Source organism: Xenopus laevis, chromosome 4L, assembly GCF_017654675.1.
Source record: "Xenopus laevis strain J_2021 chromosome 4L, Xenopus_laevis_v10.1, whole genome shotgun sequence".
NCBI classification, from domain to species: Eukaryota; Metazoa; Chordata; class Amphibia; order Anura; family Pipidae; genus Xenopus; species Xenopus laevis.
This window is the reverse complement of record NC_054377.1, coordinates 104,992,992-105,013,264: the sequence shown is the minus strand read 5'-3', so window position 1 is coordinate 105,013,264 and position 20,273 is coordinate 104,992,992. Positions and strand designations below refer to the sequence as shown.

Genomic DNA, 20,273 nt, shown 5'->3' with positions numbered 1-20,273 from the left:
AGTATGATGTAGAGAGTGATATTTAGAGACGATTTGCAAATGGCCTTTATTTTTCTTTTTATTTCTTATGGTTTTGGAATTATTTAGCATTTTTTCAGCAGCTCTTGGAATTTCAGCAGCTATCTGATTGCTATGGTCCAATTTAACCTAGCAACCAGGCAGTGGTTTGAAAGAGAGACAAGCATATGAATAGAGGAGGGTCTAAATAGAAAGGTAAATAATAACAAGTAACCCCCATTTGAAAGCTGGAAAGAGCAATGCAATTCCCCTCATTTAGTGGAAAAATGTTGTACGAAAGCATAAAGATAAGCATAATGATAAATTAAGTTGGATGTATGGATCAGTATGAAAAATTCATGTGCATCAAGCAGTTTCTATGCATGGTTGTACCAAAAATGTGTTACATAAATAATTTCCCCCATTGCTACGATTCTTGCCGTTTACACACTCCCCCTAAAGAATAAACAAATGTTTTAACTGGATATAAGTTGCAGTTCATTATTACCAGCTGCTAAAGAAGGACAGCACTGTTCCTTTTCCTGAGTGATAGTGTTAAGGCGATATGGGACATCTTGCAGAGCGGGTGATAGCACAGGTAAAGCAGGGAACTTTCCCACTCCACACATCTGCACGGATCCAAGGGCCAAGTGTTTAATGAGGGTCGATCCATTCTGAACAAAGCTGTGAAAGACACCATTTACAAATTCAGTAAATAGGCATAAACTAGAACACCTGATGAATTAAATAACTGCTGATTAGGTAAGTAAATTGGAGCTTATATATGGTTTAGGCAGGCACGCTAGTATTGTATACTTACACCAAACAAACACAACACCAGTGTGTAAATAACTATTTTTGTTTGAGCCTTTGTGAAATAGCATTTATCATCAGTCCTCTCAAAAAAACAACTAGCAAATAATCACCCTTTTCACTTTCTAAACAATGTCCTACAGAAATATTTATCAAAACATGAAACAACATTATAATTAAAATATATACAGAAAATGAGTCTGTAACAGAATAGTGCAGACAATGTCACATGCTAGTGAATAAAGCAAATAATATATACCTGGACATCTGTTTCCATGCAGCGTCTAGCAGGGTTGTGTATGCCCCCACCAGGATGGCATCAAAATAACATGGAATGAGATAACGTGGGATCTGCTTCAAATAGGAGAACATAGCCTCAAACCATTTGCCCACCTGTAAGAAAAGTAATTTTACATTAAATATTATTGTCACTGGAAGGGCACTAAATCCTCATTCACAAGTAGCAGAATATAATCCTAACCACACAACCAGCAGTGAATCAGGCATGGCATATAGGCTTAACCTTTGCAGCATTTGATCCTCAACATAAGTGTATGTTTCTTGTAGAGTTTTTAGCTCTGGCAGTGTTATTGGAGAGTTCGTGTGACAAGAAGTTGGACATCCATGGTTGTGGTCTATAAGTTTTGATAGCTAGTATACATGCATCTCAGCCTATGACTTTGTGCCCATCTTTTACACAAGAATCAAATAAGGTTTTTCTATTTTCAGTTTTAAGAATCTGTTCACTCATTAACAATGTGTTGTATTATTTACTTTTCAGGTTTGGGATGTACTTGCTAATCAGAACTAAGCACAGACCACAGCCTGAGCAAAAGAAGATTCCCAATTCTACCAAACACACCACAAAGCAGAAAGCCACTCTTTATTGAAAAGTATTGGATCTTTGGAAACCTTTAACCATTATTTAGATGTCAATAATACAAAAAAGAAGAAGTGTTGGTTAGAACTATAAGATCTATTTGCAGGGCCTTCTTAACTAACTGTAAAAATTGCTATTCATGTTTGCTATACACCCTTTAATTGTACAGTTCTGTAGAAAATGTTAGCGCTTTATGGGTGTGCAATGATAATACAGATAATATTGTGTTAGCATCAAAATATTATTTTAAGGTACACTTTTTTTTTTTTTTAAATGTTCAAAATGTTCAGAATGTTGTACAACACATTCAATCACTTGGCAAATCTAATAACTCTATGCTCAGTAATTGAAAAAAGTATTTTGTTTGTGTGGGAAGCAGAGGGTACCTCCTAGGTGCATACTCACTTCTGCACACGGCCCTCCACGGGCAATGAGACGGTTACTGACATAATCAATCATCCAATCCCCACATCTCAGATTGTCACAGAAGGGATGTCCAAGATCATTCTTTGGTCTGATGTCCATCATTACAGATATTAAACCTGGCAGTGGAAGAAGTAATATAATGGTTATCGGGCCTGGTAAAGGTCTGTGGGTCCCTAAGCAAATTAGTTCCAGAGAAGGAGAATTCAGTGTTTGATTTCACATTGTGAACATCTGCTCAGAACTGCACACCTGCCATAGAACACTTTAGTTATAGATGGTGTTTACAGATAAATGTTGCTAAAAAAACACTGTTAACTTTCCTCTACGACAACCAACTTTTGTCCCATCAGGATCGCAGCATTATCTGTCGAAACATCACTTGGATTGCTATTAATACCCAGTTGGTTGGGCAGTATAGTTGGGCAGTATGGTTGAAATCAAACAAACTCCCAACCGATTCTGAGCATGCATGGACAACTTTACTCAAAACCCCATATTGCCACCCTAACTGACTGCCAAGAGAAGAGTATTAAGAATTAGTAACAGCAAGAGAGATAACTGCAAAAAGTCAATCAATAACATCATAAATGTATACATTTCTCTTTTTGAAATATATTGGCCTATATCATTCTCAGAGATTCAATGTAGAAAAATTTCAGTATTTATTCAATATCCTATTGAATTAAAACAATAAAATGCATTCTGCACCTCATACCTTGTAGACCTGCATACTTCAGAGGGGTCCAATTTGGGATATTGTAGCAGCCACCCCCGTCTTCCTGTTCCTCTGCATCACAGCGGTACAGTATTTGATTCAGATCAGCTAGAGACAGCTTTGCAGCAATACTGTGGGGAAAGGCCAATGCACCCATATCAAATGCAAGTTTGCATGGTGCTAATAAGGCACATTGTAATAAATGAGCCAGATCAATGGATACTCCTGAAACATTGGGAGTCTAATATCAATTTGCTGTATTTATCTCATTAATTTGATAATGTTGCAATGCAATTAACATGTAAATTCACTTTATTTTCATGTATTATTACTGTATGTATCTTGCAGTTGGTTGTACATATAAATATCAATGATTTGTACATGGAAACCTAGCATTTAGCATAATTGTTAATGAAGAATGCTGATTTGTTGTGTGAACTTAAATGATGTAGTTCCTGTTGTCTGGAAATAACTTATTTATGAACACACTGATGCTATGCTAGAGGAGTCAAAATGAATCCCAATGAGAGACTTTAATCTTAATTAAAGTAAATTCAGTACTTACGATGCAAAAGGCACCTTCAGTATAGGATGAGCTTGGTCATCTGGCAAACTTCCAGAGGTGAAGTGTGGTGTAAACTGAATCAGGTGACTACGCAGGATGCCCACTGATTCTTGGGCTTTAGGGTCCAAACTTACTCTAGAAATAACACAGTGGGATGAGGCTTCATTTGTATATCTAAAAGATTGCGAATATTTCCATGGGAAACAATTTTATATACAGTATGTAATTATGTAATTAAAATCACCATGCCCTACGTCTGCTAAAAATCATTAAATATACCCAATAGGATTGCTTAACTGCCAATTTAGATTTATGCAGCTTAGCTTGGATCAAGTACAAGGTACCGTATTATTATTACAGAGAAAAAGGAAAGCATCATCTAAAATTAGAATTGCTTAAAACTGACTCTTCCCATAATTCAGAGCTTTCTAGATAAAGGGTTGCCATGGTCTTGTATGCTATAACCATTTATCTGGGACTTATAATTTGATTTAATGTGGCTGATTCAGTGCCTGGATTTTAAAAAGGATTTAAAGGGTTAAATTATTATGTACTGGCTAGTAATCTTGTTACAGCTTAGAGTTAGTGGTGCCATACTGCCATTCTGTCAGTAAATATATCGTCCAAGTAGTGCAACACTCTAACTTTAAAAGCATAAATCATTTGTTTAATTGGGCTTCTGGTGCAAAACAGTTTGGCACAAATCAGGAATTTTCAATAATAAAATTAATGAATTCAACAACACTTATCCTGTAATTATTATCATAAACACATGGATTTAAAGTTCGTTTTAATTATTGTTAATAGATTTTGAATACATAAATACATATATAGTATAATAGTATGAAAAACACACAAACAGTGTGATGCTAATGTCAGTCATATAAGTATGCATGCATACAGCTTGTGGGTAATAAGGTTATAACAAATTTCAGGAGCTGGTACATGGCTTCTTCAATTGAATGATAACCAACATTAACCTCAAATAAAACAGGAAATCAGTACCTGAAGACAATCACACTTCCAGGGGTCAGATTTTCAAAATCTATTTCCTGCACAAATTCATTTGGTCCTTTTGTTGTGACACCAGCTTGTTTTACAATCTTGCTCTCTTTCAGCTGTAAGGAAAAGCCATTCATTGCTCAGTGGAAGGGCACTTGTGCAGTTTAAAATATCCAGGTTGCAGAAAGCTGATAAGTTACCTGGATGTGCTCCCTTATCTCCACTGTATATTGGGGCAGGCCATTAATGAACTTCTCATCTTTGCAATATGGCTCAGCTTTCCTCTCAACTGTTCTTGCTTCTAGAATTACTTCCTCTATTTTTCCTGCAAGAAGCAAATGTGACAAAATCCTTTATAATCATGATAAAAAAGGAAATACAATGATCCTTTGTTTCAACTTTATTTAACTACATTACATAGAGCAAATGTAAAATAAAATGCATATCACCGGTGCATCCTAATAAGTCTCTCAAACACTACTTCACACTTCTCTAACATCATTCCTCTCTTCTTAAATACAGAGCATGTAACCCAATCTTTGCTATCTTTCGTGATCAAGCCTCTGCAATTTTCAACCCAAATGTCTTTATTCAGCTTCTCTACCTTCACCTACCTGTCCCTTTCAAGCATCTGAACCCTAACCCTCCTCGTCCTGTCCAGCTACTGTACTTTAAACCCCTATGTCTCTCTCCAGCTTTTCAAACCTACCCACTTCATCACTTGTCAGCTTCTCTACCCTTAACCCCTTTTTTCAAGTCATGCACCCTAACCTCTCCTTCCCAACTCAGCTTCTCGACTCTCTGTCCCTGTCTACTTTCTTTATTCTACTGTCCTTGCTGCTTTACATCTTTTTTTTCATTAAGCACTACTTGGTGCCTTAGTATGTTCTTTAAAGGACAAGGAAAGGCAAACAAATAAAATCCCATTTTTACTTTCTTTAATGAAAAAGAAACCTATCTCCAATATACTTTAATTAAAAAATGTGTACCGTTTTATAAGAAACCTGACTGTATGCAGTGCAATTCTCCCTTCATTTACTGCTGTGGATAGGAATTGTCAGATGGTCCCTAACTGCTGAGCAGGGAAACAATCATACTTATGAACAGCAGGGGGAGCCCCCGCCTTACTTCCCAGCCATGCAGAACTCAAGCAGCTTTGTTTATGATGATCCCTAAGCAGCCCAGACCACACTGAGCATGTGCAGGGTCAGGCTCAGGCAAAGATGTTTAACAAAGATGACAGCCCCCTGTGGCCAACTTTGAAAGCATAAATCATTTGTTTGATTAGGCTTTGTGGTGCAGTAAGTTCATGCTTATGTTCAGTATACAAAATACAGCATTTCCAGCCTTATTCTATTTTAGACTTTCCTTGTCCTTTAATTTAACCCATTTACTAAAACCCATTTACTAAAACCCATTTACTAAAACCCATTTACTAAAACCCCTTTCCAGAATCTGTACACTGAATGCATTTCTGTCCCTTTCTAGATTCTCTGTCTCCACCTGACTCTTGCCAGCTTCTACTAGTACACTATTGTGCACCTTTTTTTTGCAGTTGTAGCTCCTCCAATATTAGGAGCAACTTTCCATATATACCGATCTCTTTCCATACGTTTTAGTATCATTTGTAATGGAGGAGCAGAAGGCATAGTGCAAAACAAATTTGTTTAATGATCACTGATCTCTAATGGTTGCTAAATATGTGTGTGATAAAGTGCTAGCTGGTATTATTACTATATTTTATTTAGAAAAGATATTACTTAATAGTTGGGAGAAATACAAACCAAATACTATTCAGGATGATAAATAATTTACAGTAAGTTAGAATTTTTATCTGGAAATACCGCACTGGCATGAGGGAGCTTAAAAGCAATACCTGGGATACACATCTGTGGGACTTCCTTGCTATAGAAACAGATTTTAGGGTCTCTAAAGGCTGTTCTGGACACTGCCACCACAGACTGGTGTGTATGTGGACAATGACGTGTCACAGCAACTATATCCTCATCCACCTGATCCACATACACCTAGAAGAAGGCAAAGAGAAGGAAAAGTAAAAGGGACTAACCTATGACAGGGGGAGAGAAAAACATAACATAAGGAGCAAAGGGGAAAATGGCCTGGGGTGATGATAGCATGCTGTTAGAAATGAAAATGGAGAAAGACATACTGCTTAATTCAGAAAACAACCTTCTCCCTAACAGCTAGGAAACAGAAAATTCAGTAAAGGCACTGGGTACCTCTTGAATTTTTAAGGCATTGCCCTTCCAAATATTTAGTAAGGGTTAGCATTAAATCACAATTTGCATTATGTGTACTAAAGAACGGTACTCAGAAATGGTTTACAATAACTACTTCCAATAATTACTAGCAAGAATGATTAAAGAACGTCTGGGCTATTCTGCCACATATCTGCAGCATCAAATCATTCATTGTTTTGTGGAGGCACTAAAAGCCTTGCTTTAAAGTTCTGGAAGGGGCAGTCATGCTTTTAGCTCACAAAAATGGAGTACCATGTCATGGAGCAGTGATCAGACAGTTCTCTGAAAGCTTTTTATTTTTGATACTTATTTTAGCATATCTATCTATCGTTCTTTATATAATGCCATAAAGGTACAGAAAGCTTCAAAGTCAGAGATACACAATAATACATTCAGTTGGGCAACTATAAATTCTATTAGACACATTTTGAGAATTCCTCAATAATATTTAGCCTTAAGATAAGAACACATGGGGCATTTTAACGTCCGTACTAATAAATAGCCTAATTAAAGAGCCTTTAACATTCAAACATACTTTGCCATTATGATTTGCATGATGAAAACACATTTGATCACAATTACACAATTCAAATGTGTTACCTTTGGTGAATACCGTGGGTCATAATGGCAAAGTTACACAATTCAAATGTGTTACCTTTGGTGAATACCGTGGGTCATAATGGCAAAGTATCTTCATCTTCAATTTACAGAAGACAATCCTCTAAGGATCAGTCTGGCTTAGGCTTTGTAAAAGCATTTTCAACAAGAGATATACAATGAAAGAATGCATGAATAGGAAACAGAGTGCAAGCAAACAGTCCAATATAGCTTACCTGCAGAAATCCACATGCTGCTAACTCCTGGTGAAGCTTGTTCAGAGCTTTCTTTCCAGCAATGATCCCACTTTGACTATTCACATCTCTGGGATTGGGAGTGTTCAACTTTGGATTCCATTTTGTATAAAACCTTTCCTCAGATACCACAGAGATCTGCCATAGGGAATGCATGTACATTCTCACAAACATTTCTAATCAAATTTGAATCAGTATAAATTGTAGGGCAATTAATCAATATGTTTATATAGTGACGCTGGTATAGATAAAAATGGCGCTTAACTGCTCAAAGCAGTTGAACACATTCTGTCTAACTGAAACTGGTATAAGTTTTGATAAAATTTTATATAAGTTTTGATAAACATATCAATTTGTTAAAAACATAAACAGGAACATTAAAGGGCATGTAAAGTCTAAAATAGAAAGAGGCTTGAAATGCTGTATTTTGTATACTAAATATAAACATGAACTTACTGCACCACAAGCCTAATCAAACAAATTATTTATGCTTTCAAAGTTGGCTACAGGGGGTCACCATCGTGTAACTTTGTTAAACATCTTTGCAAGACCAAGACTGTGCACATGCTCAGTGTCGTCTGGGCTGCTTAGGGATCGTCATAAACAAAGCTGATTGAGTTCAGTATGGCTGGAAAGTAAGGCGGGGGCTCCCCCTGCTGTTCATAAGTATGATTGTTTCCCTGCTCAGCAGTTAAGGACCATCTGACAATTCCTATCCACAGCAGTAAATGAAGGCAGAATTTCCCTGCATACAGTCAGGTTTCTTATAAAAACAATAAACATTTTTTAATTAAAGTATATTGAAGATAGGTTTCTTTTTCATTAAAGAAAGTAAAAATGGGATTTTATTTTTTTTGCCTTTACATACCCTTTAATGACAATCAAGAAAGTTTTGATAAATAGGGAAAATGATCAGACAAACTGGAGATTTCTGAAGAGTAACAAAGATTTGATGTGCCTATGTGTTTTAGCGTAAATCCAACTCATCCATTTCTAACCTTTGACAAACAACGATCTATAATATGCACTATATAGTATTCTTTACAGTATTCAGCCTCAAAATATTGTGAATAAAAGTAAATAAACAAGATAACACAAAGTCAATTAACAACAGACCTGATGGGGTACCAATTCATCATAACAGCGGGTGCTCCCGGTAGCACAGCAAGCCATTGAAACAATGGCCGAACTGGGCAGTGAATCGTAGGCAGATCGATGCTGAGTGAAGAGAATTATGATTGTGAGTGTAATAAAACCCAAACAGAAAACTTTTATTCATTTTTTTCCCAATCAGTCATCACCCCATGCAAATGAAAAGGGGAACTCCCCCCAAGTAATAAAAAAAAAAAAATTGCATAATAATTGAAAATGTAATGCAAAGTAACTTTTCCTGAAAAACAGCAGAATACATCTCCATCTTTCAATGGTACACGTAGTCAGGACAAGCAGTGGAGGTAATAGAAGTTGACAGAGAGATACTTCTTTCGGCAGCAAATTTTCAAATTAAATCATTGTATTTGATCGATATGTATAATATACTTAAAATTGTATTGTCTTTCTTTAGGGTAAATGCATTTTTATTATTTGTGTGGTTTCCTCAGAATGCGGTATAAAGCATACATGTAATCTAGTTCACCAGTCAGAGGTTTAGAGCCTCAAAATGACTTACCGCAATTGGGCTTTCATTGTCATGCGTTACATCCATAAAAAGCGCATGAGCGATACTGGGAACCAGTGGTCTAAGAGAGGGCTGGACAAATGATCCTACAGGCTCTCCACCAAAGCGATACACCAGTCGGCCTTCTTCATGGCTGTTATATGCACTCATGGCCTCTGTAGCAAAAAGACGGACTAATTATTACAGTTGGTCACTGAAGATTTTAGAATAAAAATGAACATAACAAGATAGCGCAGGAAGTAGAGAACTTAATCAAGATAGAGCAGAGAAACAACAACCCATTCTATACTCCAGTGTTTACCTTTTCAAGATGTAAATTATTTATCATACCATAATTTAATAGTCAAACTCTCATTGGGTGCATGTTTTCGGGGTTTGGTATCATTGCACTACAAACTACCTTAACAGAATTGTGTAATGTCAAACAGAGCATTTTTAACTGTGACAAAGATGCCCAAATTGTAATTGATTCCATAATCTGAATCTGGGAGTGTTTTGTAGTAGCAGCAACAACGTGTCGATTAATTTTGGAATTAAACAAGGAATTGATAGTTTTAATGTGAAAGGGAAACCTTAGTCTGCTAATGTAAAAATCCATAGCTTCCAATACATGGTTGGCCCATTACTAGGTATCTAGGTGAAGGTAAGCTGCCTGTGCAATAAGTATAATAATAATTTGAATTGGTCTGTCATTAATCTTAATGTTAACAACAACAAAAAAAAGAATAATTTACTGATCGGAATAAACCTTTTCTTGGACTTTGTACAAGGAATCCTGAATTGTGTAACTTCTGCACTCATTTTCAGAGTAACAAGACCTGTGTCATGCCCCTTGGATTGAGTGTTGCTTACCCCACAGTGCAGCTTACCCCAGGACACAAATGCATCTAAAATAAGCACTAAGGGGTGCACACTTGCACCTTTTAGTGCTATAGCACTTGCACCCCATAGTAAAGTAAAATACCGCTATAACCCCATGTCCTTTTAAGGTGGCCATAGACGTAAGAATTACGATCTTTCCTGGAAAAGATCATCAAAGGAAAGATAGTTTGTTTCAATACACACGTGTAGAGCTGAATCATCAGATATACAGGTAGAAACAACAGAATTGTACCTGTATCTTACAATTCAGCACTAACAATGGCCGATGTTCGGGTGCCTTCAAAAGGCGCCTGATTAAGATTTTCCAGGCAGCCAGATCGATGAGCCGACTGATATCCAAGTCTTCTGCCGTTATCGGTCGGCCCGTCTCCCAACTGAATATTGTATGAAAATTTGTTTCATATGATATTATCTGTGCGGCGTCTATGGCCACCTTAAGTTTGCTGCAAAGTTTAAAGGCAGCTCACTAGAATCAGACTCACTTGAGTCAAAAAAGGTTTTAGTAGAACAGACTAAACATGTGCCTTGTTCTATTGATTCAGTCTTTGTTTTCCTGCAAGCTGGGTTTTGTTCTATTTATTTAGTTATTTTAAACACTAAAACTGCATCTCATATAAGGAAAAGTCTCATATATTTGGATAGCCTTTAATGTACAGTAGTGCATACCATTGTTTCATCCACAGCAGTGTCGTGAATAAGGTCAGAACATATATGGTGTTTTACTGTATCTATTGTTATTGTTGGTGTGAGACATTTGATGAGTCAAACAGGAGTCACAAAAACTGTGCAAACATGCGGTTAGAGAAGCCAAGGTTTGTGCTGGCTTGAGAAATGCAAAAACAAAGAAGCCTACCTCGTATAAGTGAGTTAATGCCCAGTCTAGTGACAAACACATTGTCCAGCTCTTCACTTCCAGTGAATAGTTCAGCCACTACATACAAATCCGGGCGGACTTTTCTAGCAACATCCAGCAAGTACTGCAAAAAGCACAGCCAAGAGCAGAAGGAAGGTAGGACAGATGGGGGCAGTAGTAGGAAAGACAGTTGGAGGAGAATTTAGTGGAGGCAGGATAGAGAGTAAGGTAAAGAAAAAGAGAAGCAAGGTAAAGAGAAGAGGTGATACAGCTCTAGGCGCAGGCAGGGAAGGGGGAGATTGGAGACCATGTAATGGGTGTGGAGAAGAAGGTAATAAGTGACATGGTAATCCAGAAACAGGGAAATGTTACCAGGAAAGAGATGAGAAGGGAGTAGAAAAGAAAGAGCAACATTTAGTGTTTGATTCCAGCAGTCATGTAAATACAGCAGCAGCACTTTCACATTGTTGATACCTCGAATGAGGCTTGTAATCCCCAGGCGGTTGACAAACACATTGTCGATGTATTCGCTGCCAGTGAAGAGCTCAGCAATCACATAAAGATTGGGTCTGACAGACCTGGCTGCAGCCAGCATCTCCTACAGACATAAAGTGCTGTGTGTAATACACCTTCATGTAAAAACTCACACAGCTCCAAAGTACAGACACAGCACTAGTCGTTTACCTTACACTCTTCTGAGCTCCAAAATTAATACCAATTATTTTATGCATCACATGAGAACGATGCTTTATTATACAATACATTCACAACTACAAGAAGTGAAATGCAGAAATATTTCTGGTAACGTTCAAGATTGAACCTTACATTTTCTTCAGTACATTCATTGTAAACCGTCAATACAAATTCATGTTTTTTTTCTAGTTTTCAAGAAATTAATAGTTTAAAAATAACAGTACCACTGCGGTTTATTCCAGCTGACTGGACACTGTCGGCAGAAAATTAAGTTAGTTACAAGATGAAAGTCTTGCTCTGCTTAGAACTGACCAGAGAAATGATTCCTCCCTGCTTGCAAAGTGCTAAACTTATTCTAGACCATAATTTAGATATTATAATGTGAGCAAAATCCTAAAAATGGCATTGCCTGAAAGGAAAAGATCAATTTAAACGATTTACATTTGGTTCTGCTAAATAGAAGTCTGAAGAAAAAAAAAAAAAGGCACGAAATCAATCTAATCTGGATAAGAATCCTGGATTTGGTTCACCCCTCAACCCATCAATAAATTAGAACTTTTTTTTAACTCCAGTGTCAGCATGACTTACATCTCCCTGCAAAATAACATCCCCTGTGTAGGGTTTCCTACCTCTGCCACATGGATGGGGGTGGAGTGGCAGTTGTCCAGGCGCACTCCATGGAAATGTTTGGCTGTAATTTCTGTGTACCTCTTCATATGATCCCAGAGATATGGACAGTCAGATGGTTTGTCACCGTATCTTAGTTTAACGCTGTCTCCCCAGCAGATTAACTCTCTTCGAACGTAAACATTGGAATCTGGAATGAGGCAAATGTTTCTCTGTAATCTTCCCCAATAATTCACAATTACAAAATAAGTTAAAACAAAACCTTTGTAGCAAAGAAGAAAAAGGAAGGTTATATTAAGTGAAGGTGTCAACAGGTATTGGCCTAACAGGGGTCCCCAACCTTTTTTACTCGTAAGCCACGTTTAAATGTAAAAACAGTTGGAGAGCAACACAAGCATGAGAAAGTCCATGGGGATGTCAAATAAGGCCTGTGATTGGCTGTTTGGTAGCCCTATATGAACTGGCAGCCTACAGGAGAGTCTGTTTGGCAGTACACCTCGTTTTTATACAACCAAAACTTGCCTCCAAGCCTGGAATTAAAAAATAAGCACCTGCTTTGAGGCCACTGGGAGCAACATCCGAGGGGTTGGAGAGCAACATGTTGCTCACGAGCTACTGGTTGGGGACCACTAGCCTAATATAATAATGGTCATGGCAACGGTGAATTTAAATCTCTACTGTAGAAAATGAGGCACACAGATTTTTCTTTAGTGTTTTAAAAGAGAACTAAACTCTAAAAATGAACATAGCTAAAAACTTCATATTTTATATACTGAACTTATTGCACCAGCATAAGGTTATAGCTTCTCAATAGCAGCAATGATCCAGGACTTCAAACTAGTCACAGGGGGTCTACTGTCTACCATGGTAAATCCTTTGAATGTATTCTTGTAGTTCATTACAGAACACATAGGGGCCGATTCATCAATAGTCGAATATCGAGGGTTAATTAACCCTCGATATTCGACTGGGAACTAAAATCGTTCGACTTCGAATATCGAAGTCGAGCGATTTTGCGCAAATCCTGCGATCGATCGATCGAAGGATTTTTCGTTCGATCAAACGATTAAATCCTTCGAATCGAACGATTCGAAGGATTTTAATCCAACGATCGAAGGAAAATCCTTCGATCAAAAAATCACAGGCAAGCCTATAGGGACCTTCCCCATAGGCTAACATTGACTTCGGTAGGTTTTATCTACCGAAGTAGGTGGTCGAAGTATTTTTTAAAGAGACAGTACTTCGATCATCGAATGGTCGAATAGTCGAACGATGTTTACTTCGAATCGTTCGAATTCGATCGAATTCGATCGAATTTAACCAATTCGATGGTCGAAGTACCCAAAAAATACTTCGAAATTCGAATTTTTTTACATTCGAATTCTTCACTCGAATTTTGTAAATCTGCCCCATAGAGGCACATTTATCTAAGGTCGAAATTCGGAATTCGACCAATCAAAATTTTTTTTAAAAAAATCAAATTTTTCAAACTCGGATGAATGAAATCGACCCGAAAACTCGAATTGAATTTGATTTGAATTTTAAAAACTCAATTAGAAGAAAACTCGAATGTCAGGAAGGCTGCAAACAACTGCCCTGGACCTCTCCCATTGACTTTAACAGCAATTCTGCAGGTTTTAGGGAGTGAATAGTCGAATTTGAGTTCATAAAGAGTATGATAAATCTCAAAAATTCTAATCGAATATGAATAACTACCTAGTCAAATTTTACAGTTTTGACCATAAAAAAAACTTGAAAATTCGAATTTTGAATTCTCAATTCGACCCTTGATAAATCTGCCCCCTAGTTTCTTGAACCTATTTGAACCTCGTGAGACTTCATTTATAAACCTGACTGCTGAACTCCAGCTATACTCTTCCAGACTTGTGTTCCACTAGAAATATTTTATCTTCCTAAAGCATTTTAGTTACCTGGTCCAGCAAAGTTTCGAAGTGGATCATCACCCATGACCCAGCCGTTGTGAGCCAAAAAGTAACATGCTTTCTCAGGCTGGTGCATCATAGCCTCTTCCTCAGACAGAGACATAGCTTTGAATGGAAAGGTGAAATATCTGCAAAGAGATGAAATCTTAGTTTTAATTATGTGCTTTTACATATATCTCACAGAACAAATGATGCGATGTATTTACTTGCAGGATCTCCAGCAGATCCCTGGAGAGCACTGTTAAATATTTTCCAGGAAAATATAACTTAGGTGTTGCAAATAACACAAGATAACAGGCAGATAAAGATAGAACATAGTACCTGGTCACAATAGGGTCTTTCTTGGTGACAAGACCAAGCTTTGGACCATGACCGGCCAAACGTTCATAAGTCATGGTACCCAAAATGCAGTTTATTGCCTAAAAAAGCCAAACACAAAAATATATATATATAAAAAAAAATATATAGAAGAACTTATGTGCAAAGGATAAATGTATATGTTTAGACATGAAACAATTATAAAAGTGTACAACAATGTATTAAAAGGGACAATATTCTCCAATTACAAATTTTAAGAACATAAGACATGAATGGATGAACAAGAGGACTAGGCTGACAGATGCTTGGCAAAGTAAGTAGAATGATCCCATTCCATTTAACATATATGTACAGCTAAATAATTATGTTTAACAGAATAATGAAAGGCCATATATTGTAAAGTTTGAACAATTTTACATGGTTTATTTAGAACAGTCTAATTACAAACAAATATCTATGGGTCAATTTAGTGACAGGCTGTTTACCTGTTCATGGTGAAAGTCCATTTGTCTATGTTTTTCTGTGTTCAGCTCCTCGAGTCTCTTGCAGAACCAGGTGCAGCATTCCTCAACTGCAGAGGGGTCATTACTGAAAGAGAAAATACCAGGCACCGACGTAACAACAGTAATTACAATTCTTATCTAGAGGAGTTATTGATTTTAGAACTACAAAAATAATTAACAGCACTGCAACTGATGTGATTCTAAGACAATTTACAATTGGTTTTCATTTTTTATTGTTTGTGGTTTTGAGTTTTTAGCTTTTATTTAACTTGTTTCCAGTTGTCAGGCTTGAAATTTCAACAGCTGTCCAGTTACTAGGCCTTTAAGGGAATTGTTCAGTGCAAAAATAAAAACGGGGTAAATAGATAGGCTGTGCAAAATAAAAAATGTTTTCAATATAGTTAGTTAACCAAAATGTAATGTATAAAGGCTGGAGTGACTGGATATGTAACATAATTGCCAGAACACTACTTCCTGCTTTGCAGCTCTCTTGCTTTCCACTGATTGGTTACCAGACAGTAACCAATCAGTGACTGGGGGGGGGGGCACATGGGTCATAACTGTTTGCTTTTGAATCTGAGCTGAATGCGGAGGATCAATTAGGCTTGTGGTGCAGTAAGTTCATGTTTATATTTAGTATACAAAATACAGCATTTCTAGCCTTATTCTATTTTAGACTTTACATGCCCTTTAAGAAGAGACCAGTTTATTATATACCAAAAGTTTATTCAAAAATTAAATTCCCCTGGGGGGCGTGGCCAGCAGCTCAACACGCAGGACGTGTTTGTTCGGCGCTCCCGGGGTGCCTTTAAAATACACCTCCTTCCCCGCCCGCAGTCCTCCCCAACAGTCAGTCTCCCTCCCTGCTCACCTCCGGAGGCCGCCATCTCCAGCCCGGAGGAACGGCGGGCGGGTTCGGAGCGCCTGAAGTGGTGCGCGCAGTGCGGCCTACAGCCGCGAGACGAGCCGCGGACCTGCGTGGTTGAATTATAAGCGGGTCCAGTACAGGGGCCTGCACCGGAAGCGCCGAGGCGCTATAGCAGGCCCACAAAAAGTCTGCGGGGGAACAAAGGGCACTCACAGTCGGGAGGTGCATGAGTCCTAGTCCCCGGGAGCGCCCCTATATTAGCAGCACTGGGACAGAGGCCTGCAATATTCTGGGCCTGACAGTGGGGCATGTACTGAGGAGGAGCAAACTCCCTACTTCATGCTAAAGGTGGGAATCATCCATTACAACCCATTCCAAGTACCCTCACTCACCACAAATAAATACTGTGCTATCTGCTTGAGACTGCAAAACAGGCTGGGAGGCCCCAGTACCTGATTGCACAGAATCCTGGCTGTTATCATCCATCAGGAGCGAAGGCGCTCTGGGTAGGATACCCAATAATGGTGCAATGAATCCCCATAAATCCCAATAGACCGTTCCAGTGTGCCTATACAGTCATACAGTCCTGCAAAACCTGCTGCCACTGATACCATCCAAAGCTACATACAACTGTAACCTCCGCCGTAACCGAGACTGTGCGTAATTTTCTTTGCCAATGGGTAAACACGGCCCAAAACCAAAGACCGATGCCGCCGCTCGGTTGGAGCGCTACGCCCATAGCTCACAACAGGCGAATGACACTGATAGTAGCCAAGAGGCCCCACCGCCTCTCTCACAACCAGTCATGGTCTCTCCAGAACCATCACTATCTGAGCTCATGGGCGCAATATTGGAAAATCGCACATCCGCCACTGCCCAACTTGAGGCCCTTAAAATTGATATATCTTTGCTGAGACAGGATTTACAAAATGTGAGAGAGAGAACCACCGAAGTAGAAAACAGAGTCTCCACGCTTGAGGACCAAGTGCATCCGATGCAAAACTCCGTGCAAGATGTTCAACAACAACTTCGGTCAGCCTGGGAAAAAATAGACGACCTTGAAAACAGACACAGGAGAAACAATGTCCGAGTTGTCGGGCTCCTGGAGAAGACAGAGGGTCAGCAGCCTGAGCACTTTACCGAAACCTGGCTACGAGACTTATTTGGTGCTGATACTTTCTCCTCCACTTTTGTGATAGAAAGGGCCCACAGAGTTCCAAATAGGGCACCCCCTCCGGGGGCTCCTCCAAGGGCCTTCCTGTTCAAACTTCTCAACTACAGGGATCGCGATGCTATCCTCAGGGCAGCACGGCAAAAGGGAGAAATTCAACACAATGGCGCTAAGATCTCATTCTACCCGGACTTCTCTGCTGCCATACAGAAACAAAGAGCAAGCTTCCAGGGCGTCAAAAGACGGCTGCGAGACGCACAACTACAGTACAGCATGCTTTTCCCTGCCAAGCTACGGATTATTGACGGTGGCCAGTCACATTTTTTTACAACACCTGCGGCTGTAACAGCTTGGCTAGACGCAAAGGGCCCACGAAGACCAGCGGCAAATGATGGTCCCAGACGGGACTAATATCATGGTCGTTCACTGAGTTACTTTCATGCCGGTCTGACATCTATCTAAATACAAGGTCTGTTGAACATTATACTTCTTCTTACCACGATTTGGTCCACGAGCCATGGTCTACTTAACATTCCCTGTTGCTGACCTCCTGTTGTGGACAGTGTTTCCTGAGACTATGGTAAGGATATATGTCAATACGTTGAAATAGCCAGGTAGTCCCCCAAGCCAAGGGTGATGTACCTATTCACCGGGACCGGCTATATCTACAAGCAGACCTCTAGTCCATGGCACATCTGGAACGGAAGGGAACTGTGTCCGTTTATATTTCTAACGTCTACTGGTTGGATGATACAGGGCCACGCCCACAGTCACTGACCATTTAAGTGTCTTCAGTTATGGGTTTTAGACCCACCCAAGTTGGGGAGGTGGGTAGGGAGGGAAAATGGGAAATGTTGGGGTGTCTATTGTATATGTCTATTACTATCTTTTTAACGATTGTTGTGTCAATGCGTTCTCTCACGATACAGGTTCCAAAACCCATTTTGCTCAGTCATCTGTCCATTACTCACTATGTCAGTCTATAACATTATTTCTTGGAATATCAGGGGGCTTAATTCTAAGTTCAAACGCAGCATCATGCATAACTATATTAAAAAACATTCCCCTTCTATCCTTTTGCTACAAGAAACGCACCTCACTGGGCAAAAAGTCCTCTCCTTGAAAAAGCCCTGGGTAGGATGGTCATACCACTCCACATTTTCTACCCACGCTAGAGGTGTTTCCATCCTGGTTAGGAAATCCATAGCATTTTCACTGTCACAGATCATTACAGACCACTATGGTCGTTATATTATTCTACACTGCACAATCGACAATAAGCCTATTACAATGATCAACCTCTACATGCCCCCACCATATTCAGGAGCATTATTAGATCACATTACTAACAAATTAGCAAACCTGCCCCCCGGCCCTATGTGCATACTAGGGGACTTCAATTCCACAATGGACCCTCAGCTAGACCGTCTCAAGTCTCAAGAAGTAGGCCCTACCAAACTAGCTCAATGGGCAAGTGCATTTCAATTGCTAGATGCTTGGAGATGGAAACACCCTGACTTAAAGGAGTATTCATGCCACTCGACTACTCACCAGTCCTTCTCTAGGATCGACTTGGCACTAGTAACTACTGATATGCTGCCCCTTATCGACAAGGTGCAATTTCTCCCCAGAATACTTTCTGACCACTCTCCGCTTCTTTTATCCATCAGATGGTCAACCCCAGCACATTCTAGAATATGGAGACTAAGTCCTCTCTGGTTAAACAATGAGACAGTGCAAACAGCCAACTCAGAGGGTTATGTCAATTATTGGGAAACCAATGCAGACACGGCCTCCCAGGAGGTCCTGTGGGATGCCTCCAAGGCGGTAATGCGGGGGGTCCTAGCTAGAGCAATACGGCAAGCCCGTAATCAAGCCAAAAATAGTGTTGATCTAGCAGAAGCGGAGGTCTTGCAGGCAGAGACAGATCACATCTCTAACCCCTCACCGGAGTCATACGCACTTCTAATAGACAAACGCAATGCCCTAGAGCGACAGCACACATTGTTAACAAAGAAAGCTCTTCTCTACCAATCACAAAGGTACTTTGCAATGGGTGATAAAAATGGTAAAATGTTAGCATATTTCGCCAAAACAATAAGTCCCTCTACAGCGATACCGGTCATACAGGGAGCGGGTAATGTAATGGTCACCGACCCACAACTACTAGTAGAGGAGTTTGCTTCATACTATCGGGAGCTATATGAAACAACACTAACCCACTCCAACGATCTTCACATACCTTTTTTAGATAGTGTTTCCATCCCGTCCCTCTGCACTGATGACAGGAAGGCTTTAAATGAACCTATTAGGTTAGAAGAGGTTAAAGAAGCCATTGCCTCTCTCCCACCAAACAAAACCCCAGGCACTGATGGCCTCCCCTCGGCTTGGTACAAGTCTTTACAGGAGCAACTAGCCCCTCAGCTACTTAGTACCCTACAGTCCTCCTTTGTGACAGGCTCGTTACCCCCCTCATTCAGTGAAGCCCTCATTGTAGTGATCCCCAAACCTGGCAAAGACCCGTCACAGTGCAGCTCATACCGACCTATCTCTCTCATAAATACGGATGCTAAAATCCTTGCAAAAATACTTGCAAGAAGACTTCAAAGATACATCATAGACCTAATCCACCCAGACCAATCAGGGTTTATGCCAGGCAGGTCCACTAACATCAACCTGAGGAGATTATATACCAATATTGAGATATTACATGATCAGCCGGGCACGAGAGCAGTGGCCTCCCTTGATTCGGCCAAAGCATTCGATTCCATTGAATGGCCTTATCTCTGGGAAACATTACGCAGATTTAATCTGGGTGACCAATTTATTAAATGGATCCAAATATTGTACCAACGGCCAACGGCAAGGGTAAGGGTTAATGGTCTTATATCTGCTCCGTTTCGATTACATCGTGGTACGAGGCAGGGCTGTCCCCTGTCACCATTTCTATTTGCCTTAGCCATTGAACCATTGGCTATTGCCATCCGGGAATCCCAACAAATTTCTGGCTTAACTCTCGGCCCCATTACGGAAAAAATCTCCTTATATGCGGACGACATGTTAATATATCTTGCCGACACCCAAGGTTCCCTCTTGGCTCTGCTCACGTTAGTAGGACAGTTTGGCGTTTTTTCAGGCCTTAAAGTTAACTGGGATAAATCCATACTCTTTCCAATCGACAAACAGCCTACTCCCCTTCTCCCCCCCAATGTAGAGCTAACATGGGC

At 39.6% G+C, this 20,273-nt stretch overlaps 1 protein-coding gene across 5 annotated transcripts in view; it reads right to left on the bottom strand.

Moving 5' to 3' along the window:
- Nucleotides 1-20,273, bottom strand: part of agl.L (amylo-alpha-1, 6-glucosidase, 4-alpha-glucanotransferase L homeolog) — a 55,882-nt gene that overhangs the window by 10,786 nt on the left and 24,823 nt on the right. For 4 of the 5 annotated variants that reach the window (XM_041590565.1, XM_041590568.1, XM_041590567.1 and 1 more), the window contains exons 9-24: nt 14,990-15,092; nt 14,508-14,605; nt 14,175-14,314; nt 12,246-12,433; nt 10,924-11,047; nt 9,180-9,343; nt 8,627-8,728; nt 7,493-7,648; nt 6,275-6,425; nt 4,599-4,723; nt 4,402-4,514; nt 3,397-3,531; nt 2,832-2,962; nt 2,096-2,232; nt 1,070-1,203; nt 506-681 (exon numbers count right to left, since the gene is read on the bottom strand). In XM_041590565.1, the coding sequence (XP_041446499.1) occupies nt 506-681; nt 1,070-1,203; nt 2,096-2,232; nt 2,832-2,962; nt 3,397-3,531; nt 4,402-4,514; nt 4,599-4,723; nt 6,275-6,425; nt 7,493-7,648; nt 8,627-8,728; nt 9,180-9,343; nt 10,924-11,047; nt 12,246-12,433; nt 14,175-14,314; nt 14,508-14,605; nt 14,990-15,092 (2,177 nt within the window). Of the gene's footprint in view, nt 1-505; nt 682-1,069; nt 1,204-2,095; nt 2,233-2,831; nt 2,963-3,396; nt 3,532-4,401; nt 4,515-4,598; nt 4,724-6,274; nt 6,426-7,492; nt 7,649-8,626; nt 8,729-9,179; nt 9,344-10,923; nt 11,048-11,397; nt 11,522-12,245; nt 12,434-14,174; nt 14,315-14,507; nt 14,606-14,989; nt 15,093-20,273 lie in introns of all 5 variants that reach the window. The other variant, XM_041590566.1, reaches the window with a different exon arrangement.